Consider the following 25,237-nt stretch of genomic DNA (forward strand, 5'->3'; position numbering starts at 1 on the left):
AGTGAGAGATGGAAAGTTTCAGCCCACAGGAGGACAGCCTCACCATTTTGATCCTCTTGAGTGTACCCCCCAAACATGGCTGTGAATGTTGAAATCACATACCACAACAGAAGTTTTCCCTGTAATAAAATGTTCAGGTGGGGTGAAGAAAAAATCTGTTGCTGGGGGTTTATATGCCGATGTGACTCTACTGTTACTTAACAATAATAATTTCAATATTGTTATCCTCTGACTGACGAACACTACAGATTTAAAGGTCAGGTGTTATAACGATGGCGCTTCCATACTATGCATGTTGTGTTTCAGCAACCAGTTTTATTCCAGGAACTGAAGGCTATTTGTTGAAAATCAACTAACCTGAGTATAACTTAATAGAGTTAACTAATGGAACCACCACAGGGGGATACTGTTGTATCTCAATCTGTTCTTTATGAGACAATGTATGAATTACATCTATCTCATGTGCCATGCACTGTAACCTAAGATATGTAACTACATCGATGTGTAACTGCATAGCTACAACTCGTACAAATTTATGGGTATAAATGTATGAGAGAGTTACACCTGCAGTCGCTTGTGGCACACCAGTTAACTTCCCCTTAGTAAACATAGCCACATTAAACTTTAACAATAAAAAATTTCAATAGCACAAATACTTACACACACAAATCCAAATAAGTGGCATGAATCTGCAAACTATTTCCACAATTTTATATTTTAGTGAAAAGTAGCTTTTTTGCGTTATATGAAAGCTGTATCATCTTCCAACAACCTCCATTCACTCAAGTAATTTCAAACAAAAAGTACTCTAATTCTTCTTATAACAATATTTAGAATAATACTTTCTTGATTTATGATTCAGTTTGGCCTCAAGTGAACACTAATGTTTGTCTTGAAAGATGTCTAACGGTATAGGTTTTGAAAAGAACCATTTTGGACAGGAGTGGAAGATAACAATTATCGTATCAACTGATTTTCCGTAGAACTTTTTGGTTGGCCAATGCCACCCATATTAGCTTTAAGTGAATGGTAATATAATGGCGTGTGACGAGCGCCTCCCATCGGGTAGACCGCTCACCTGGTGCAAGTCTATCGATTTGACGTCACTTCAGCGACTTGCGCGTCGATGGGGATGAAATGATGATGATTAGGACAACACAACACCCAGTCCCTGAGCGGAGAAAATCTGACCCAGCCGGGAATCGAACACGGGCCCTTAGGATTGACAGTCTGTTGCACTGGCAACTCAGCTACTGGGGGCAGATGGTGCTAATGGTGATAATGTGAAGATAGTCCTTAGAGCCTTTATGGCGTTTACCAGATACATTTCAGCACACAATGTCTAAAAGTGGTCAGGAGCATCATATGATGATGGCAGTAATAACCAGTTACTAATAATGACATTTGTATTGATGTTATCATATAAATACCACACTATAACAATTAATGGCACTTTGTCAAAATAAAGTACTATTGTCAACATCTCTTTCCCTTTGTCATTTGAAATCCGATTTTAAAATATCACTGTGGGTTACTTTACTTAATTTCTGTACAGAATCTTCAGAATCAACACAAGCTTATTTTCAGTGATGAGACTATTAAAATAGGACAGTTTCGAGTCAGGATTTAAGCTTCAAGAGAGTAGCAGTATTGTAAGTTTGTGAATTCAGAGCTCTGTTCTTACTTGAATAATAATAGTAATGATTTTTGTCTCAGCAAGCGTTACTGAGAGAACAAAATATTATCTGTTATGATTAAAGTAAACCATCCACAAAGAGCGCAGTGCGAACAGGAACTGTAGTAGAAATATGTAACTAAGTAGCTGGACTGAATAGTGTAACAACACTACTATAAGGAGAATGACACAATTTAAAATCCATGCAATTTCGTTCCAAGTCACAACCAAAATATCTCATCAAGTGTGTGAAGAATGGGAGCCCACAAACTGCTACTAGATCAGCATTCCCTAAATATTTAAAACCCACTGCAGTATTAAAGCCCGGATAGCAGCACACTATTATGTTGCAAGAACCATTATGACTGATACATTCTCATTTCGGTAAAAAGCCACACAGCTTTAAGTGTTGTAAAACTCAAAAATGCCTATCACTTAAAAACAACTGTCTCAAGTTATTAAAAGTATGACAAAGCTTAATAAACGAACTACCTTACACCAATAATAAATTGGTAGTAAATGGAAAAAAAAACTGACCAAAAACAAACATTATGAAGTATAAGACAAAGCATTAGTAAAGATTTCTGAAAACCTCACATTTACTCAGAGAAATTATGGAAAATACACACTATGAAATCATGTTTAAAGCAGATAAAAGACAACTAAAAAATCAGATTAAAACAAAGCAATTAGAAAGAAAGTACATTTGATAAATGAACTTATTACAATAAAAATTATGCATTTGGATTAAATTCATAACCTAGAAATCACACTGAGCTCTTTCAACTGTCCTTGTGTTTCTACAAACAATTGGAATTATAAACTGATGTTTGTACAGTAGTTACATGATATTTAAAAACAGACAAATAATTAAAAGATTTGATGTATAAAATTAATGTACAGAGCTTTGTAATACAAAAATTTTTCACAAGAAATATGGCACTTGAACTGACAATAGTGTATTGACATAAAATTTAACAAAGCAGAAAAATTGAATTACTACTCAATTTACCGAAAGACCCTTTTTTGTGAAGATACACTGTTGATCCAAATCATTATACCCACTTCCGTAGGAGGAGTGTTTGCTACCCAGCGGTATTGTGGCTATGTCACGTAGTAATGAAACTATACAACCAGAAATGAGTGGTTATCATTCTAGTGACAGTATGTGAAAAAATGGCATAAGTAACTTTGCCAAAGAGCAGATGGTTTTGCCTGGTGCCTGGGTAAGTGCATCTCAGAAGCAGCGAATGTGGTTGGCTGTGCAGATGCTTCTATCGTGAGCCTCTATGGAACATTGTTGAAAGATGGTGAAACCACAAGGTGACAAAGGTTGTAGGATGCCCATGCATTATCTAGAACACGCAAATCAGAACCTAGCTGCTCTGTAAAGTGGGATAGATGGCAATCTGTGGAGACCAGAGAAAATGCTTGAGCAGGCTCGAGAGTTTCATGCTATTAAGCAGACACTGTTGAACATGAGGCCCCAAGTTGTGTAACAGCTTTGTATTCCCATGTTGATCTAACAATGTTGTCAGTTACAGTAGCAATACAAATAGGATAATCGAGATTGGACTGCATACCTATAAGGAAGTGTCACATGTTGGGATAAATGACATTTCTTTCTGACCAGGTCAATGGTTGTGCTCAGATATGACATTATCCAGATGAATATTTGTTTCATACGTGCACCACAGAACAGGTGCAGGAAGATGGAGGCAGTGTCATGCTATGGGGGATATTCGTATGTGATGGCAAGAAAACAGCTGGCCATAACTGAAAGCACCATGACAGATGTGGAGAACATGAACATTATTGCAACCTTATCACTTGATGCTTGATGTATTTTCGAGAGTGACAACATCTTACAGCAGGATAACTGTCCAAATTACAAGGTAAGAATCACACTGCATGATGAAACGAATCTGGGATGCTATTGCACAACAACTAGACAGCAACAAACCGATAGCCTACAGTTAATGGGAAAGGTGTGAGATGTGTGTAGACTTATAGTCCGATTTACAACTGGAAAACTAACGAAGAACTAATGAGTCCATACCATAGAGATGCACTGTTGTATTGCAGTCTGTAGGTGAATCAAAACGCTACTAGGCAGATGATTATAATTTTTCCCTTATCTCTGCATACTTGCCACCATCAGTTAAATCCTAACGGAGAACTAGCACAGAAAGTTCACACGTGTGCAGATTATTGATCACACAAATAACATTACTATTAAGGAGGCTTACCTCAATAATATGTTTGCATAATCAAGCGATTTAGTATCTTTCTCCATTCTTGAGACAAATATCCTACATTATGAATGTGTAATAAACACATTTCTGCTGTCGCCTGGCTAGTGGATACACCTTCATGAAGATTGAAATGGCAGTTTCTTTCAAATAATTAGCATCATACTCGTACATTCTCTTGAAGAATATGGGGTCCTGATAACTGCACAGAACTACTTCTCAAACGAGTGAAAGGTATCTGACAATGCACAAATTTTGGGTAGCCCGATCATTAAAGCATGGAGCATTTGCAACAAAAAAATCACAATTGTGTGCTTCATATGTTGTATTTAGTATGTAACTTCTTCGAATGTGAAGCTGTGGAAATGGATTTGTCAAATTTTTTGTGACCTCTCTGTAGCACATGCGAACAATTTTCATAAAACACGTGTGGTCTTCTATCAAATTGTGTAGGTCTACAGACCTCAACAATGCTTTGAGTGGTCTCTATGTAGTGTGTATTAATTTGTGTTTCCTGAGACTGCCCCACTGAGTAAAAGATTTACCACAAATACTACATTTGTAGGGTCTCTCCACTGTGTATTAATTTGTGGGCCTTGAGACTACTCAATACATTAAAAGATGTACCACAAGTATCACATTTGTGACGTCTCTCCCCTGTATGTATTAATTTATGGGTCTTAAGATGGCCTGATTGAGTAAATGATTTTCCACAGACATCGCATTTGTGTGGTCTCTGTCCAGTGTGTATTAATACATGGGTCTTGAGATGGCGCGACAGAGTAAATGATTTTCCACAGACATCGCATTTGTGTGGTCTCTGTCCAGTGTGTATTAATTCGTGTGTCCTGTGACTGCCCCAATGAGTAAAAGATTTTCCACACATACTACATTTGTAGGGTCTCTTTCCACTGTGTATTAATTTGTGGGCCTTGAGATTACTCAATACATTAAATAATTTACCACAAGTATCACATTTGTGGGGTCTCTCTCCTGTATGTATTAATAAGTGGGTCATGAGATGGCCCGACCGAGTAAATGATTTTCCACAGACATCGCATTTGTATGGTCTCATCCCAGTGTGTATTAATTCATGTTTCTTGAGACTGCCCCATTCTGTAAACGATTTTCCACAAACTTCGCATTCGTGTGGTCTCTCTCCAGAGTGTATTGATCGTTGTTTCTTATGATTGCGTAACAGAGTAAACATCTTACCACGAACATCACATTTGTGATGTCTCTTTGCACTTAGCACAGTGTGGACATGAACATGGTCACTTGTACATAAAATTCCACAGTCATTACGTCTTTCAAGCTTCTCTTCAGCTTCTTTCACAGTATGTGTATTACATATGTCATTAAAGGATTTTTTAAAAGTTTTCCTGGGTACCTTGTATGAAGGGGGCTTCTGAGTCTGTTCCATGATTCCTTCTCGTACACACTCGAAGGAGATATTGTTTTCATGATCATCACTGCATTCAAGTTTCTTACTGTTGGTAGCAGATAATGCTTGGTCACCCTCTCTCATTCTCAAATGTTCTTTCAAGCAGTCATCAGTGGGCAATACCTCACCACATGACTTACACACATATGAAGGTGCCTGCACACCGTCAATGTGGATGAAGACATGCATTATGAGTGTGTATTTTGAAGGGAAGCTCTGTAGGCAGAAACTACAGTTAAACTTATGGAATTCCTTTTCCCTGATGCTACAACTTAATCTTGTGCCACATAAGCCGTCTTCTTGTGAAGTCTGTATTTTGGTATGGTTGTGAGACACACTGAAATCTGTTGACTTCTCTGCATCTCTCTCCAGCTTTTCATTGACTACTCCTTGATGTAATGTTTCTTGATATGAAACGTCACAGCTGTCACCAGCACTTTGAATGAAACTGAGGAAGGAGGAAAGAGGTGTGAAATGTTGATTTACACAATACAAATTAATATTTCACCATCCACAGAATTGGTGCCTATAAACCAAAAGATAAAAATGTATGGCCATCACATAACTTATTCAGTAAATGTAAGTGATTTAAAATTGTCATGACATTCTACCAGAATGATAGAATTTTCATAATATGAAACATTTTTATAAAGCAAATGATCACAGGAAATTGAATAACGCCCAGTCTCATTCAGTGCTGACTAGGGTCCCTTATTCACTAGTAGATTCTATTATTAAAAGTCTCGAGTAATTTTAAAATACTGTTCTACAATCTTTTACACCGAATTATTACATTTATTACAAATAATATCCTCTAGCTTTTGACATGAAAAAATCCACCAAAAGATAAAGGGAAACAAAAAATAAGAGTAATCTATGATTTTAAAATAAAAACCAATCACTCTTTCCATGTGGATTTTTCTTTGTTTTGGAGAACACGTTAGGCTTTGTGTAGAAATTCTTAAAACCACCAATGATCAATTTATTTCAGAAAGCAATAAAGCATGGCATTTTGTTTGACTCCAAATTGATCACCAACTACCACCAACATCACATTTCTTACTGGCTAGGTGGTATGGCCATCAACCATGTGGACAACACCTGTACATATATAAGAGATAATGTCAGGTCAATAAATGAAGGAACACATACATAAATTTCCAGACTGATGAACAAATGCAAATGACACACACAAACTATTCCAACATTACATATGTATTGTCAGCAGCACAGCTTACGTGTAGCCCTTTCTAATTGACATACTGTCTGGCACGGAGGATGCCAATGCATTTACAGCCTCCCGTTCAAAGTTATCTTTACAACTCCTCAATATCTGGTCCCCTGGAGTTCCAAAACATCCTTCACTGAATCAAACACACGCATCAATGGTGACATCAGCACGAATCATGTACAGCAAATTCTACCATAGTCTTCTGAGAACAAGTAATTGCAGTAGGTGCATCGTCCATCTGTGTGATATCTGGGTCCAATCATTCCACCTGCAGCTACCCCATTCCATCACAATGAAAATGGACATCTTTGAGCTTCCCAATGAGGTCTATTGAGTGTGGGTGGGTAGGAGCATGCACATACTTCTGTGCTATTATTCTATCCTGATTGCTGCTTTTGACTGTTCTGCTTTTTGATGGATATATGGTTTCAAGTAACCAATGAAAGTGAGAAATTACAGTCTGCTTTCATCAAAAACTGAAACTTTGCTGCAGAAGATGGTTGTGCAAAGAAACATACTAAGAAATATTTCAGTCTTCAGTTCGGTCATACAGGTTAGCCTTAAAAGCTCTGAACAAAATGATCATGATCTCAATTTTGCTGCAGATTGTTGATCGCTGTTTCCTCAGATATACTGCAGATAGTCGTGGCAAGGTTAGGACACGAATTTGTTTCAATGCTACAAAACCTGTCATCCGCCACATTTCAGTCATAGGTCACTTAAAATCAGCTGTGTTTGTGTGTTATCTACAACCAAGCAATGTAGCTGGTGGTGGATGTAGCAATATTGCAGTGGCAAGTGACACACATCAGCTACCAAGTAGTTTCAATCAGACTACAGTAGAAGTTATTTTCTATGTGATTAATAAAAACCTTTGCAGTTAATCACTACATTGCGTAGAACAGTTATACACTGTGTCAATAATGCCATACATCAGAAAACTTTAAGAGAAACTCTCAGTAAAATGGGCTTATGTCTAAAATTTCCAGACACTAAGTTAATGTAGAATATTATATCCCACTGACAACAGTACTGTATGCTGAATTAAAAAAAAAAAAAAAAAAAAAAAAAAAAAAAAAAAAAAAACCACGCCTTTTCGGTATGCCCTATGTAGGTATATTACTTACACAGTTACTTCCACATAGGCCATATTATAAGTGTAGATGCCTGATGTGCCCATTATCAAAGTGCCTGGAAACACCTCCCACTTTCAAAGCTTACAGATGGCATAGATGGCAGGTACTAACTTTCCCCAAACACTACAATGAACACATATACAAGGCGTACACAGCCACAATTACACACTATTCCAACATATTATCTGATTAGGGAAAGGCAACGAATTCCAGCCATTCACATTCTCAGGATGGAGCAATATCCTTCAAATGTACACTGGATGTGAGTGCTCAGTTTGTTGGACTCTACAGACAGGTATGACACATGCTGATAGAATTTTTCTTGTCATTTGGCTTACTGTTGGTGAGGGCCACATTACAGTAATTATTGTGCAATGTATCGTTTTCCCTTGGGATCAGTAGAAGAGGCACAGTTGCTTTCTCGCATAAAGCTGAAATTTTCCTACTAGTTCAGCTGTTATGTAGCACTACTTTAAAATAATAAGTCATATCTAGCTTTCTTGTGGCATCACATGAACACTGTCTGAGCTGCCTCCTTTTCTCCCCTCTGGTGTTTAGGTTTGTTCCTGCCTGATACAGGAGTTTTATGGGCTATCACAACAATAATAAATCCTCCTCATTGTTACTCATATTTTTGTTGATCCAGATGACAAAAGAAACGATGTAGACAGCTGTTCTGGGCTAAATATTCACAGTAGATGAACAACATTGGAACTATCACCAAGCCCTGCAGATGGTGAATACTATGGGTTGACACTTACTTCCACAACAGGACAAATGCACCAACAGTGTGGTGAATCTAACTTGCAATAATCATAGTCTGGCAAGATGTAAGCATTTTTGAATATCAGCAGATGGTAAAACAATCCTCTGTTTGCTCTATGTGGTACCCACCTCAGTGACCTCCTTTTGACATGCCTATGTGTGTAGGTTACAGATATAATTAAGCAGGATTAGAGATTAGTTGTGAGAAAACAAATAACTGTGCTGAAATAAATTCTAACACTTGTATTTAGAAAACATAGCTCATCTCACAACCCACCAGGAGATGCTGGCATTACACCTGCATATTACTGACATTAATATCTACTACAAATGAAATGGCTGGCAAAATTTTAGGATAATATTAGCAATGCTTCTTGCAAAGAGGATCTTGGCACATCAAAACAAAATCTATTGTTATCATTGAGTAACTCCCCTAAGAATTCATACAGCTAGTGTCTGATCTCAGTCCTCACTTAGCCTCGCTTATGCCTCACACACAGCAAAAACACAGGTTGTCCACAGTGGAAACCAGTCAGATACTGTGCCCTGACAGCATGGGAGTATTGAAACATTTACAGAGTGACTCACATGAAATACTGTGATCGTCTACAAACAAAAAGTTTCATTTACTTCACATGTGCTATCAAACTATGAATGTTCCATTGCAGTATAGGAGTAATTAAATCAATGATAAGCTTTTGTGTCATTACTACAGTTGATTAGGGAGATGACAATTTTAGGGTTTTCACTGTGGAACTCGGTGGTTCCAACACAAAACCATCAATGTTTGCATCTAGGGGCTGAGTCCACTTGTGATTCATGGGATAGGGCATTTGTACCTGATGCTCTGGAAGCATCAAGTCTCATTATTTTGACAGTTGTTATTTCATTTTTGTTTTTTCTCCAATGAGAATGGTGGTGGCTTTAGGTTTCAAGTATTGTCTATCTTGTTCTGTTGGGATAGAGTAGAACATCAAGTAACACCCCCATCAGCTACCACAACCACCAAGTCACCATCAAATGTGTTCTTGAAGACTTTGCTAGTGAAAGTTCCAACACTGAATATACCAAGATGTCTCATTGGAACAACCTTCCCATAACAAAAGTGAATGACACGCAGATATCCTAGTCTATTGCTGGACAGTCATGGTTCAAGTTGGTACAACTGTTGCAACACTTATGTTCCTGATTCATATGCAGCTTTCTGGTATTTCCCATGGAGTTCTTGTCCCTTAAATGACACAGTACAACAAAGCTTGTGATATTTGGGACTTACGGCATCATCTCAAAGCTGATTACATGAGCATTTACACATACTGTTAACCCTTATGAACTTGAGTTTAATATTATATTTCTTAACTGCAGTTTACCATTTTAGTTATTCATAATTTCCCTCAAGTATGTGTTGCCTCATTTCTACCAGCCAATCATAATTCGTGCGTAACTTCCAAAAAATAACTTATGATAACCAATAACTTACTAAAGTAAGTAGTCAGAATATATGATATCAAGTGTACAATTAAAAAGTCTATCAGTATCTCCACCGCACAATGTCATGATTTCCTAATTTTGTGACTTTTCGGTTATAGCTAAATTATTTCACATGTTTCAGTTGTGTGGCACCCACTTATCTTTTGAAACATTTAACTTGGCAAAGTGAGGTGACATGCATGGTTTACCAAAGCAGACAGACACACAAAGTACATAAAACTTCAATGGAAGGATATCTAGGGAGGGTCCACACACTAACATGTGGTGAATGAAGATGGATGGCAGGTCTTTCTAGTAATAAAGGTAGCAGCCACCACCATACCATATGCTAGCTTGCAGAGTATCTATGTAGATGTAAATGCAGAATGGTTTGGATGATTATACAATTTAGTCTTGTACCATTACCCAACATGACCTTGCTATGTTAGTACTGTCAACAGCTAAAAGCAAGGGGAACTACACCTGTTATAACCACATGCTGCTCTGCTGTATAGTTTAATGATCATTACATCCAATTGGGTAAAATATTCCAGTAGTAATATAGCCTCCCAATAAGATCTCTGGGAGGGGGCTACTCTCGTGGATATCATCAGGTGAAAGAAACAATATCGCTACAAGTCAGAGTGTGGAATGTGAAGTCCCTTGATTGATTAGGTGAGTCAGAGAACATGAAATGAGAAATGGATAAGTTGAAGTTTGATATGGTGGGAATTAGTGTGGTGCATGGAGGAAGAACAACATTTCTGGTCAGATGAATACAGAGAAAAGAAGGGTAATGCACCAGTAGAAGTTATTATAAATAAGAATATAGAAATGTAGGTAAACTATAATGAACAGTATTGTTGACTCAGTTTCATAGCCAAAGACAGATAAAATGCAAAACTATACACAACTGTACAGGCACATATAATTACTAGCTCTGTCAATTATAAAGAACTTAAAATAATGTATCAACTTGTACCTAGATAATATTTTGAAATGGTGCAAGGATTGCCAGCTAGCTTCAAACATTATGACTAAAAACAGTGTATTTCACAAAAAGGAGAAACATAGTATCCTATCAGTACTCTCATAAATTCTTGAGTGTAGAAATATGTGGAGATACCAAATGGAATCATCACATTGGTTGAATTGTAGGTACAGCAGTCAGTCCATTGCTACGATACCAGAGAATCCATTGCTAGGATACCACAGAAATCCAATGCTTTCAAAACAACTGTGTGACTCACCTCAGAACATTGCTGAAGGGTGTGTGATGCTTATCATATAGGCCTAACCAGAGATATTAATCTCTTATTTCACAGTGCTTCGCAAGCAACAGGTTTAGACCTACACACAGCAGTCACACTCATCTGCGAACATTTACTAGGTGAAAAATGGTAAATGTTTACCATGGATATACATAGTAAATGCAGAATTCAATTTTTTCCTAAATATGATTTTGCAACCTCATCAGTCCAGCCTTCCTACGCAACAGGTCAAGTGGCTACTACAGTTCAAACACCAAAAAGGCATAGCTATAATTTGGGATGAGAACATCTTGTGACAGGAAAAAAGAGCTTTACTGAGCATAAAGGAAGATCTGATTGTGCACTACAGACCGTATAGCAGAATATTTCACTATCACAGTTTGTTGTCTTCTGAAATAGGTAGAGCTCTCCCTACCTTGCACAAGATAATTAAGTCCAAGGAGTTATTCATCCCTTGCTCTTACTTCCAGTCAGTATTGTGGTGGTTTACAGAATAAGAATACTAGGAAAATTATTAACACAAAGTTTAACTGTCCATCCACACTGGGCACCTTATATACCTACTGATATTTGTCCTGTAATTTCCCTCTAATTCTGTGATGACAATAGTTTCCCCCAATGATCTGAGCACAACTGATCAATATTCGTTTTCTGTCATGGCCAGATAAATCACTATCAGTTTTGCTCCCAAATCAGCCAAATTTCAAATGTGTGCACTAAGTCCTTTTGGGGAATTGTACTGTGTTAGATTTCCCATATTCAGACATAGGGGATTCTAGGTGTCCTTGGTTAGTAGCTTCTCACAAATCACAAAAGGTGACTCACCAGTTAAGCCTTCATGGCCTTACTAAAGCTGACTACAGCTGCTTTATGAAATTTACAAACATGATGGTGGCCTGTAAACCGTGAATACAACAAGATTGATTCCCAATCCACATTGCTGACACAGTAGTCAAAGAGTTGTTCACCCCTAAATTCATTAATCTGAAGGGGCTGAAACTTGACTCCAGGGTTTGGATATATAACGACTCACCCTTTCCTCTTACTTGATCTACATGGTAGGCCATAAGCCTGTACCCATCACATTGAATTTGTATGACATCCATGTCATTTTCAATTACAATAGTTAGCACTATACAGCTGCTGACACCTCACCTGCACTTTTGTATAAAAGAAGTACACTCTTTTATTAAAGAACAGACACACAAACCAGCTCTTTTATAGAATGTGTTACTAACATAACTGCTTTGTAATATTTTTACTTATCAATAATAATGAACCATCATGTATATATTTAACATCATGCTTAACATGAACTCACTTGAGGTGAACACTTGGTTAACACCAGCAGAATATCAGTACTGGCAGTGATGTTCATGATATTATACAATGTTTTACTGGTTAACAAATTTCAGTCAACATGAATTACAAACTGTGCTTTAGTCTGTAGCATCATTACATCTTTCATTAAACCTGAATTGTCAATGTTTTCCTTTTTTTCCTAATGTTTCTCTAGCTGACCTTTGTGCATAACATTGCTCAACAATCACCACCAACAAGGAAAACAATTGTCACACAAACAGCGTGAAAAACTAGATGCCATCAACAAGTGCAATTCCATGTTGAGATGTGCTTTTATATTCTTTAAATAGAGCCAGTAGCAGTAACATTGAGTTCCAAGAAGTGAAAGGGTTGTCATGCAGTAGGAAGCACAGAGGATAGATAAGCAAGTTAAACTAAAAATTCTGCAGGAAGCAGAATATGGTGTATTGAAAAACAGCACAATTGGAAGAAGGTTTAGACTCAGCAAATCTACATTATGTACACTACTTAAATGAAATGTTCTTAATTCTGCTGCTCTGTGTTCCAGGTGCCTGCTGAAGTGACTTCACAGTGTTATATATGAAGATGCTGAACTTTTACTTTTACAGTGCTTCAGCTATATGTGCACCTCCAATGTACCTGTAAGTGGAAATATAATTCAGTGAACAACAAATGAGACTGCAGAAAATTTAGACATTCAAAACAGACTTCAATTGTTTTGTTTGTTGGCTGTGTAAGTTCCAAAATAAAGGCCTAATTTCATGCTCAGTGATACGCAATGAAATGAATAATGTTGATGAAGAAGGGGCAAGCATTGGTTACATGAATTTGACCAAGTGAGAGAAAAGTTTGCTGTATCTTATGCCAGCAATGTGGACAAAACTAGTATTTCTTTACAACTTCTGCCAAGTCAAACCCACAAAACAAAAGGTGACATGTGGCATCGTGGGGCCAGCAGTAAACAACATTCTTGGGTGATCAGTAAATCTGAGAAACTGATATGTTTTAAGAACATAAAATTAATGCTTCACCTTGCATCTACTCTCATTATTGGAAAGCTTGGATTGACGGTTAATCATAAATGGCTTTTTTTGTTCTGTTGTGCAGTTATTGCAAACCACTGTTATAAATGGGACTGATGTACCTTGTAACATTTGAAACCATCTTTTTAATCTTCTATAATAACAAAATAGTAGATATAGTAGTGTTTTCTCTGATAACATGCATAATGTTGCTGTAGTCAGTATATACTGCAAATGGTTAATATATAGAAAAAAATAGCGTCTGCCATGTAAGCAGGAGATCCCGGGTTCAAGTCCCGGTCGGGGCACACATTTTCAGCTGTCCACATCGAGGTATAACAACAACACCTGTCAGCAGCTGAGGTTGTCAGTTAGTCATCATTTAAAAAATAGAACTCCAAAAACAGAACTTTTTAAAAATAACTTATGGTATTTTGGTCCCTAGGGGTTATTGTTTGTTTTCCTTTCACATGGAGTAACTAAAAATTTATACTGCTCAAAAAATTCTGCAGTGAATAATAAAAACGTACCTTAAACTATCAGATGCATTTCTTATTGAGGCTGCCACCTGAAATAGTACAAAGAATTACTGGTTATTTAAAACTGATGAAACAGTAAACAAATAAAATTGTATTAACACCCACTAACATCTGAATGTTCCAAACAATACTTGGAAATAGTATTATCAAAGAGACACTACATAAATGTAGCAGATATTGAAGAAATTTATACGTAAAAATTAACGCTTAATTTCAGCACTTTGTTTTTAGCTGTGTAACTATAGAAACATTGATTTATTTGGAAACAAATTTCCTACTTGACACTTCAAAATTAAATGCCTGAAATACCTTTCACCTCTCGGGCACATACAGTTAGGCAAAGTACCAGAGAAAAATGTAAAAAATCGTCCGATTTTTATTGATAAAACTGGCAAAGGAAAGAACTGAAGAAATATCTATCTGAACTGCTATTAAATGTATTTTTTTCACAACTGCAGCATTCAATATTATGCCATTCTCTTGAGATAGCTCACTGCAGGGAACATCAAAGTTGTTAAATGTCCCATCAGTTTCATCCACAGAGGAAATTCAGGAGTACAGCTTGACATGAAAGCGATAGGAATTATTACATGAAGTGGTTTTATTTTATAGGCATATAAATGACAAAGATTTGTGTAGTATCATAAATAGGAAATAAACAACATGGTCAACATGAGGACAGTGTTCTCTCCAAATGAAGAAATGTGCTTTCATACATTTCACAGCAGGGGAGGGATTAATACAACTGCAGATAAATTCAGGTGGCCAATTATAAACAGCCAGTATACAATGAATAAATATGAAGAAGCAATCAGAATGTGGACAGCTACAATAGCACTAAAACAAGTTTGTTACTGGAGCCTAGTAGAAAACCTTTAACATCAAGGATAATCCAGAAATTCAGTCAGCAAACCCGAAGATGATCACCTGATGAGAATCATGTCAGATTAAACAAACTATTTCACAATAACAAGAAAGACTGAGTCATCTCTGACAGTAAGTTGAATTATGGTAACTAAATCAATTAATTGATTTTTAAAAAATAACAACTGCATTGAAAATGAGTAATAACAAAGACAAGGATAATGTATTGTGAATTGGAAAAAGAAACCGTTCCTTGGTGGTGGTCATGATTTGTTATTCAAATTATGTAATTTAATGAAGCAACCCTTTCATGTTATTAATGAGGAATGTAATCAGTACAGCAAGGAACTTCACAACACATGAAATTTGGACATAAATAGAAATAACAAAAGGTTTCGAGATAGATGCAAAGGAAACTATCCAGAGAAAAAAAATCATTTTTCACGAGGATGGAGCATCACCACACTGGCACCTGAATGAAAGAGCACTTCTTAACAATAAGCTGCCTTATTCATGTATCAGCCATAATGGGCATACACATCTCACATTCACCTGCCAACCTTGAATTTTGTCTGATCTCACATTATGTCATTTTTTTGTCAGGGTTTGTGCAAGGCTCCATCTATTTGCCTTGCCATGCAGTAACTTAAGGTTCACTAAATAAAAAAAAAAAACAACTTTGAGCACAAGAACTACAAATGTGTTTCAATAAGTAAGGGACAAGTCTATTGCCTCAATGTTTGTTGTGTGTCCAGTTGAGGGAATAGTGAACTTTTGTCAAAAGTGAATGAAAACACTGAACTTAAACCAAATTGTAAAAAGTACCCTATTACACATGCATGCATATTGAAGATGTACTCATGATAAATTTAATGGTTCTTCTGCAAATAAAAGCTTTATAGCTGTACATCTGAAAATAAAGTTATCCTACATTTGTATCTTTATTTGTGTCCAGGATATAACCTTTTGGAACCTACACACAATCTGGTTACACAGCTATCACTTGCCTTTCAGTAAAATAGGGTAATCCTACTCTGTTTTCTTGGGCTGAATTTATTTCTTCATTTTTTTATTTCATTGATAAATTTAATTTATCTTTCAGTGTGAAATCACACGGTATCCTATATCCTGGTCAGAGAGAGGGTGGGAAGGTAGGTTAGTTAGTTAGTCATTCATTCATTCATTCATTCATTCATTCATTCATTCATTCATTCATCTCATTCTTGGATCTACACATTGTATTCCACAAATCATATTGTCTAGAGGGTTGCAGAATGTGACACACACCATATTAAAAAGAAGAAGCTGCTACTGCAGATTACTTCTGTGAAATCTACTGACAATCAGATACCTATGACTATTGCTAATCTCCTCACACTGATAATTATGGGAGATGTTTCCAGATTACATTATTATCATTATTACTATTTCATACATTAACTTTTAGGAGATAGTGTCTAAATTTAAAATTTTCTTCCTATTACTACATCCTTGCCAATTTCTTTACATACACAATGTGGATACTTTTGATCAAACACCCCCAAAAACATCAGCTTTTCATATGAGGTGCATTGTGCTGTTACCTACTGCCAGGTACTCCATATCAGTGAACTATGTAGTCATCAGACATCATGAGAGAGCAGAATGGGGCACTCTGCGGAACCCACAGACTTCGAACTTGGTCAAGTGATTGGGTATCACTTATTTCATATGTCTGTATGCCAGATTTCCACACTCCTAAACGTACTTACGTCCACTGTTTCCGACGTGATAGTGAAGTGGAAACGTGGAGGGACACATACAGCACACAAGAGTACAGGCTGACCCCGTTTGTTGACTTACAGAAACTGCTGACAGTTGAAGGGGGCCGTAATGTGTAACAGGCAGACAACTATACAGACCATCACACAGGAATTCCAGACTTCATCATTATTCACTGCAGGTATTATGATTGTTAGGTGGGAGGTGAGAAAACCTATATTTCTCCGTCGAGCACCTGCTCATAAGCCACACATGACGCAGGTAAGTTCCAAACGATGCCTCGCCTGGTGTAAGGAGCGAAAATATTGCACAATTGAACAGTGGAAAATTGTTCTGTGGAATGAAGAATCACAGTACACGATGTGGTGACTTAATGGCAGGATGTGGGTATGGAAAATACCTGGTGAACATCATCTGCCAGTGTGTGTAGTGCCAACAGTATAGTTCGGAGGTGGTTCTGGTGTTCTGGTGTCAATGTTTTCCATGGAGGGGGTTTGCACCCCTTGTTTTGTGTGGCGCTGTTACAGCACAGGCCTACATTGATGTTTAAAGCACCTTCTTGCTTCCCACTGTTGAAGACCAATTTGGGGATGGCAATTGCAGCTGTCAACACAATCGAGTACCTGTTCATAATGCACGGGCAATGGCGGAGTGGTTACACGACAATAACATCCCTGTAATGGACTGGCCTGCACAGAGACCTGACCTGAATCCTTTAGAATACCTCTGGGATGTTTTGGAATGCTGACTTCATGCCAGGCATCACCGACTGACATCGATACCTCTCCTCAGTGCAACACCTGTTAAGAATGGGCTGCCATTCGCCAAGAAACATTACAGCACCTGATTGAACGTATGCTTGCGAGAATGAAACCTGTCACCATGGATAAGGATGGGCCAACACCACATTCAATTCCAGCATTAGTGATGGAGGGCGCCACGAATTTTTAAACCATTTTTCAGGCAGCTGTCTGGATACTTTTGATCACATAGTATATGTCCTCTGTGGTCTCTCTTGTGGTGTTCCAAATATTTGTATCCATTTCTGTTTTCCATGTGTTGCTGTTTAAGTATGTTTCATGGTCTTTCTTGACTCTTTTTCGATTTATTATGTTAACTTGTGAGAGTCCAACTTCTTCTGTACCTATGACCAATTTTGAATTGCTTTTGCTAATGCTTGCTACCTCAAAGATCTGCCTTGTGAGCCTGTCGACAGTCATCCTGTGATGCATCCACAAAATTTTATCACTTTTTATCTAAAGCTGTCTGTTATTGTTTCTGTCTGCCTATAAATCTCTCTAAAGGGACTCCATATCCAAATTCGTTCACAGAAAACTGGTCCAAATATTTTCCTGAGAATTTTCCTTCCCTGCTTCTCAATCAGTCATTTTTGTTTGACCATGAATCACAGTACTTTCTGCAGCAAAGAGTTATTCCAGTAGTAGTTCTAAAATAGATGTTTTGTTTTTATGACTCCATATCAGCTGACAAGCTTTTGAGCCAGAAACTCCTGAAGTTAGGTTTGACAATAAGCGAGGATCTCGCTTTTGAAAGACTGAAGATTTTGAACAGTGTGATCCCAAGATTTCAGCTGAAAAACTTGTCGACAAATGATGGCAGAATAATGGTGAAGAACTAAAATAGGAATGATCAGTCTGCAATGCGGATCAACTGGAGTGTCTGGACTTCAGAAGCTAAAAAAATTGTCAACTCTTATTGCCCCTAATTGTGTGTGTTTACTTTCAGGTCTTTATTTTGCAAAGAAACAATTTATTTTACTAATATTATATTTAAAACAGTTTCCTCTCTTATTATTATCTGTTTGTCTAGGATTATTTTTAGTACTAATTTTCTGATTAATTCTCATAACTCCAATACCAATACTATTCATTAATTCACTATTACTTCAATATGCTCACAAGGCTCTGATTCAGATGATAATTTACAGTCTTATCTCTACTTTAATAATTTATCATCATATTACTGTGGTTACTCATCGTTAGGACCAATAATAAGACAGCAGTCTGTCGTTCCATTTATCTTGCTTCCAGTGTTGTTATGCATATACTATTCTAGCTCTGTTCAGGAACGTTCTCTTTCTGTCTTCAGTTAACCATTCACTGACCAGTGCAAAGCATGGTGGCCTTGGCAACAAAACCTCCCTCCTCCTGGAGATATCTCTCACTTTCACTTCAAGGAACCTTACTCCCCTACCATAATGCACTCTGGTATGCTTTGTTCTCATAACCTCACTGGCCTAAAGTCACTACTATCTAGTATCTTCACGAGCCATGTAGCCAAATGCACTAAACTTCATACTGCACATGCAGATGTTCGATCTCTGCCACCTCATCATAACAAAGTCTGTCACATATTTCAAGACACGGACCTACATCTGATACTTCAGTCAGAGATGTGGCTCCAACCAAGTACGTCCACAAGTTCTGTAAATTGAGAAGACTACATCTTTTTCAGACACAACAGATGTAACTGACAACTGGGTGGAGTAGGGGCATACACATGCTCTGATTTATCACATAATGTACTTACACACATCCAACAATCATGAAGATAAACAAGAGGAATATGTTCATAGAGATCACATCCATTAACAGAAAGTTACCGATGTGTGTCCTCTACAAACGTCCTGAAGTACCCAGGTTTGGCTGCTTTTAACTTGCTCTTTGAACCGACATGGAAGCATATAATTACGCTTCACCCAAATCTTCCTCTTTTCTCAAAATTCTTAGATGGTGAAGGCTTCTTAAGTTTCCTTTCCATGGAACTCACTATAGCAGAAAGCTATCTTGTACATTTATAAATCCTTTTTATACCTGCCACTATTATTGTTGTCATTACTACTGTTACCACCACCACATTAGTGGCAACAGCTGTAATACTACTCGTACTGTCATTATTAACTTTATTAGTTCATAGTCAGTATTACTTACATTGCCACTTCAGACACTCATATCATTTCAATACTATTTGTCATATTAAAATTGTTGTTTCTTAGGTAACTATGATGTATGTGGGAAACCCTGGTCCAATGCAAATGAGACCTGATGGCCCTTGTCAGAATAGGATAAATAAATAAATGTCTTGGTGATTGGATGATCTCTCCTGGATATTTAATGTATGTATCTTGTGAATACTTCCTCATACCTAGTTATAAGGGAGAGATTATCTGAAGGCTTCCTGTCCATTACTGAGTTTTCTCACAGATGATTTGTCGACTAGTTTTCTTTGACATTTTGTGAAGCTTCTCCAGCACAAGTTTGGCTTCTATACAGTATCTTAGAATAGAGAGTGTCTACAAAAGCCATACACCTCATGTTAATGCTCTGCTCTTTTTTAATTTCGATTTGGATTCCCGTATCTCCTTCCCCTATGTCTTCATAACTTTTTCAGAATTATTTTAAGCTGGAGTGGATCGTAGATCCGGCTGCACACTGTTCTGCATTTCAAATGCTTCTGAATTTTCTCCAATCAGTTTAATGTCTAGTGTTGTACCCATTTATGTCTATTGGGTAACTGCCACTGTTGTCCTGTCTATTTTGAATTCCTCTGACATACTGAATCAAGTCTTTTTCTGTCAAATCATAAGCCTTTCTGACACTTGGCATAAGTTGCCACAGTATTTACACATCGTCATCTTTGCAAAATTGACATTGGTTCCCATATCTGTTCTGTACACGATTGCGTTTGCAAAATCGTGCCTTATACTCTCCTATTAATAGGCCTACTTGTTCATCCAGTTGCCTTCGCATGGCTTTGTAAGGAATTTTGGACATAACTGGATGCAAAGAAATTCCCTGTAATTATTCAGACTGGTTTTATCTCATTTTTATGAAGAGTATCAATTAATGCACATTTCCACTCTTCAGTAATTTTTTCACTTTTACAAATGTTTAACATAATTCTGCCAGTTGTTTGTGTGAGATTACTGTTGCTCAGTATCCATATCTCCATACTTCTACTATGAGTTTCTGTCTTCTGCACATGACTTGTTATATTGCAAAGTACTGATTTCCTTCAGTTCCTCAACAGATGATTTTTAATCAGAATTGTTTTGCTTACAAAACTCATTGTTCTTTCAGAGGCACACAGTCGAGAACTGAGTGAAAGTAATAGACAAAAATTGTTATTTTTATGTTGGTTTCAAGTGACCCAGTTTACACTTTTTTATAGCCTTGAACATTCTTTTGTATACTTTTAAGAATTCCTGCCATTTTCTGGGGTTTGCTACAATTTAAAGTTTCCAATGCTTGTTCCCTTGCATCTACTAGACCCTGATCATAAGCAATGTTCCACTACCTGCGTTCTCTCTCCCTTTGTGGTTAGCAGAATCTCATAATGGTTTTCAGTATGTCTGCAAGTTTCTTACAAGTCATGGTATATGAATGAGTAATTTGTTGAAAAATGGATTAATGATGAGTGATTTATTCATGTGTGTTTCTTTCCTGACAGGTTGAAATCTAATCTTTATATGCAAGAGTCGTTGAAATGACTAAAAAATCCCTCTCTTGTTCTTACACTGAGAATTTTTGTATCCTTAATGGTTATAACAACATGGTCTAACTGAAACTCACATAAAGCAGAGTCCAGAAAATTCGATTTTTGTAGCTTCTTCGCAGGTTTAAATTGTGTGGTAGTGATTTTGATCTCATTTTCCCAGCTTTATCTCACCATTTTCATATATTCTCTTTTGAATTCCTATTTACAAAAAGTTTTTTGTTGGAACATACGCATGCTTGACAATGTGACATCCCATCAGTCCGACATTGAAGCAATTCAGTGGCATGCTTCTAGATTTGCTACTATTAGCTTTGATTAGCACACATGTTATGGATATGGTTCAGGTACTCAAACAGGAATCCTTGGAGGGCAGATGACATTCTTTTTGAGAAAATTTAGGGAACTGGCATTTGAGGCATACTGCAGATGTAAATGTTGATCAGTGTGTATTGTAAAGGAAACAAAATGAAAGTTTGTGTGTGTGATTTGTACACTAATATTTGCCTATAATGTAATGCATCAAACTTTGTGTATCATCTGTAACTGTCAGAGATAGACGTAGCTTTATTTTTCTGTTTACTATTTTTTCATCTAGTATCTTTTGTTAATTCTGAAATCATCTGTTTGTGTATACTGAAACAGAAAGCTATTCATAGGATTTAGTGATTGTAATATTCTAGAAGACAGAGTTTAGATGTGTACCAATAAATTGTGAGCTTATTGGGTAGTATATAGTCATAGATGGTGAACTTGTACACATAGACAAATACTTTTTCCTGGTGCACTGTGGATTGTAAAGGAATTAAAATTTATGCATTCCAGATTAATTTTCCCCACAATAGCATGAAGGCAGCAACATGGAAATGATGCAGAGGCACGTTTACTAATTGAAGATTTTATGAATCACAATGCCAACAACTAAGTTAATATTCCAAGGTGTCGATCTACCTCTTATTGTGAACTGACGTAATGTGGGAAAATATCAGAGCAGTGACAGTAAAGGAACACATTTGCTAAATGAATTCATTTAAATATTGAACACATTCTCCAAAGTGAATACATATGCAAAAACTACTATGCCTGTGCCCCATAGAAAATTATTATTACACCATGCATATACAACAGAACGAAGCCTAACAAACAATTGCTTAATTTGGGAAGAGAAAATGTGATGCAGGAACCAGTTATGCCAGATTCACTCTTTTTTTATATACCATATGCACTGTCCCTAGCATGATAATTCTTTTCCTTGACTGGTATGCTTGCACAATCACCAGACATCAGTGTGCCTGAGGGTCCTTTACGGACACCACGAAGACAAGAGAAATTAGGGCTTGTATGGAGGCAACAGACAGTTTCCTTTCCCTCGCTCTGCTTGTAAGCGGGAAAGGGAAGGAAATGACTAACAATGGTGGAACATACCCACCGCCATGCACTGTGCAGTGTCTTGCATAGTATGTCTTTGGATTTAATTTTTTCAGTACTCTACCTTATATTCCCCAATATTAGTTATGTCTTATTCCTGTGAGAAGTTTATGAATCTAACCATCCACTTTCTCTTACGCAAAGTGGACAAAATTAATACCACAACATTTTATTTTACTGGATTAAATTTTATGCTTCATACAAGCAGACCTTATCAAAGCTGTAGGTTGCGCCATGAAGATAATTTATTTGCACCTGCTATGTTTTTTTTTTTTTTTTTTTTTTTTGTGGTTTTAGGGCGCACAACTTCAACGGTCATTAGCGCCCAGACTACGTTAGGAATGCACCGCGAGTCACAAGTTTATAACAGCAACGAAACGGAAAACACGATAAAAGACAGACTGACAGGCATAGGATTAAAAAAGAAAACAGCATAATCAAATATCCTTTGAGAGGGTTGTCAAATTGATAAAATGAAGAACGCGAGCAGCTGCTCGTGGGTCATCCGCTAAAATGGCTTCTACAGTACAGGGCAGGCCAAGATCAAGACGCAGGGTGTTAAAATCCGGACAGGACGTTAAAATGTGGCGGACCGTCAGCAATTGCCCACATCGGCAGAACGGCGCCGGCGCAGCCGTCAGCAGATGGCGATGGATGAACCGGCAGTGTCCAATTCGTAACCGGGCCAAAACTACCTCCTCCCGCCGAGAAGGGCGTGAGGAGGACGTCCAAGCCACGGGAAGAGGTTTCAAGGCCCGAAGCTTGTTGTCTGTAAGTGCAGCCCAATCGGCATGCCACAGCGATGAAATGCGCCGAAAAATTACCCTGCTACAATCTGACGAAGGGACACAACAAGAAGCTGTCTGAGGCTGGAGGACCGCAGCCTTGGCCGCGGCATCTGCAGCTTCGTTCCCAGGGATACCGACATGGCCAGGAACCCACATAAAGCTAACCGGAGAACCGACGTCCACCAGCTGCTGAAGAGAGCGTTGGATCCGGTGCACGAAAGGGTGAACCGGGTACGGATCACTGAGGCTCTGGATAGCGCTCAGGGAATCGGAGCAGATGATATATCCAGAATGTCGGTGGCGGCAGATGTAAAGAACAGCCTGGTAGAGGGCAAAGAGCTCAGCTGTGAAGACCAAACAATGGCCATGGAGCCGGTATTTGAAACTTTGTGCCCCGACAATAAAAGAACACCCGACCCCGTCATTGGTCTTAGAGCCATCTGTATAAATGACGGTCATATTAATGAACTTCGAACAAAGTTTGACAAAACGGGAGTGGTAGACCGAACTGGGGGTAACCTCCTTCGGGAGCGAGCAGAGGTCAAGGTGGACGCGAACCTGAGCCTGGAGCCAAGGTGGCGTGTGGCTCTCGCCCACTCGAAAGGTTGCAGGGAGTGAAAAATTAAGGTGTTGAAGGAGGCGACGAAAGCGAACTCCAGGGGGTAGCAGGGCAGAGACATACAACCCGTATTGACTGTCGAGAGAGTCATCAAAAAAGGAACGATAAGACGGGTGGTCGGGCATTGCCAGTAGCCGACAGGCATACCGACAAAGCAGTACATCGCGCCGGTAGGTGAGTGGCAACTCACCAGCGTCAGCATGAAGACTCTCGACGGGACTAGTATAAAACGCTCCGATCGCAAGTCGTAAACCCCGATGTTGTATGGAGTTGAGACGGCGTAAGATGGATGGCCGTGCAGAGGAGTATACGAAGCTCCCATAATCCAGCTTGGAGCGGACGATCGACCGATATAGGCGAAGTAGGACGGTTCGATCCGCTCCCCACGACATACCACTGAGAACACGGAGGACATTTAGAGAACAGGTACAACGGGCAGCCAAATATGACACATGTGGAGACCAACTAAGTTTCCTGTCAAATGTAAGACCTAAAAATTTTGTTGTCTCCACGAATGGGAGAGCAACGGGACCGAGTCGTAAGGACGGTGGGAGAAACTCTTTGTAGCGCCAGAAGTTAATACAGACCGTCTTCTCGGCAGAAAAACGGAAGCCATTGGCGACACTCCAGGAGTAAAGACGGTCAAGAGAACGCTGAAGACAGCGCTCCAGGAGACACGTACGCTGCGCGCTGCAATAGATGGTAAAATCGTCCACGAAAAGGGAGCCTAATACATCAGCTGGGGGGCAATCCATTATTGGATTGATCGCTATGGCGAAGAGAGCGACGCTCAAAACTGAGCCCTGTGTCACCCCATTCTCCTGGCGAAAGGTGTCTGACAGGACAGAACCCACACGTACCCTGAACTGTCGATCCATTAAAAAGGAACGAATAAAAAGAGGGAGGCGACCGCGAAGGCCCCATGTATGCATGGTGCGGAGAATGCCCGCCCTCCAACAGGTGTCGTAAGCCTTCTCCAAATCAAAGAACACAGCCGCGGTCGGGCGCTTCCGCAAGAAGTTATTCATAATGAAGGTCGACAAGATAACCAGATGGTCAACAGCAGAGCGGCGCCTACGAAATCCACATTGTACATTGGTAAGTAGGTGTCGAGACTCGAGCAGCCAAACCAAT

The 25,237-nt window shown here is 38.4% G+C and overlaps 1 protein-coding gene across 3 annotated transcripts in view; it reads right to left on the minus strand.

Annotated features, from left to right (window-relative positions):
- Window positions 1-2,578: 2,578 nt before the first annotated feature.
- Window positions 2,579-25,237, minus strand: part of LOC126213025 (zinc finger protein 724-like) — a 128,509-nt gene continuing 105,850 nt past the window's right edge. For all 3 annotated transcript variants that reach the window (XM_049940592.1, XM_049940594.1, XM_049940593.1), the window contains exons 4-5: window positions 14,120-14,157; window positions 2,579-5,819 (exon numbers count right to left, since the gene is read on the minus strand). In XM_049940592.1, the coding sequence (XP_049796549.1) occupies window positions 4,481-5,819; window positions 14,120-14,157 (1,377 nt within the window). In that variant the 3' untranslated portion in view covers window positions 2,579-4,480. The remainder of the gene's footprint in view (window positions 5,820-14,119; window positions 14,158-25,237) is intronic.

This window comes from Schistocerca nitens, chromosome 11 (assembly GCF_023898315.1).
Source record: "Schistocerca nitens isolate TAMUIC-IGC-003100 chromosome 11, iqSchNite1.1, whole genome shotgun sequence".
In the NCBI taxonomy this organism is placed as follows: domain Eukaryota; kingdom Metazoa; phylum Arthropoda; class Insecta; order Orthoptera; family Acrididae; genus Schistocerca; species Schistocerca nitens.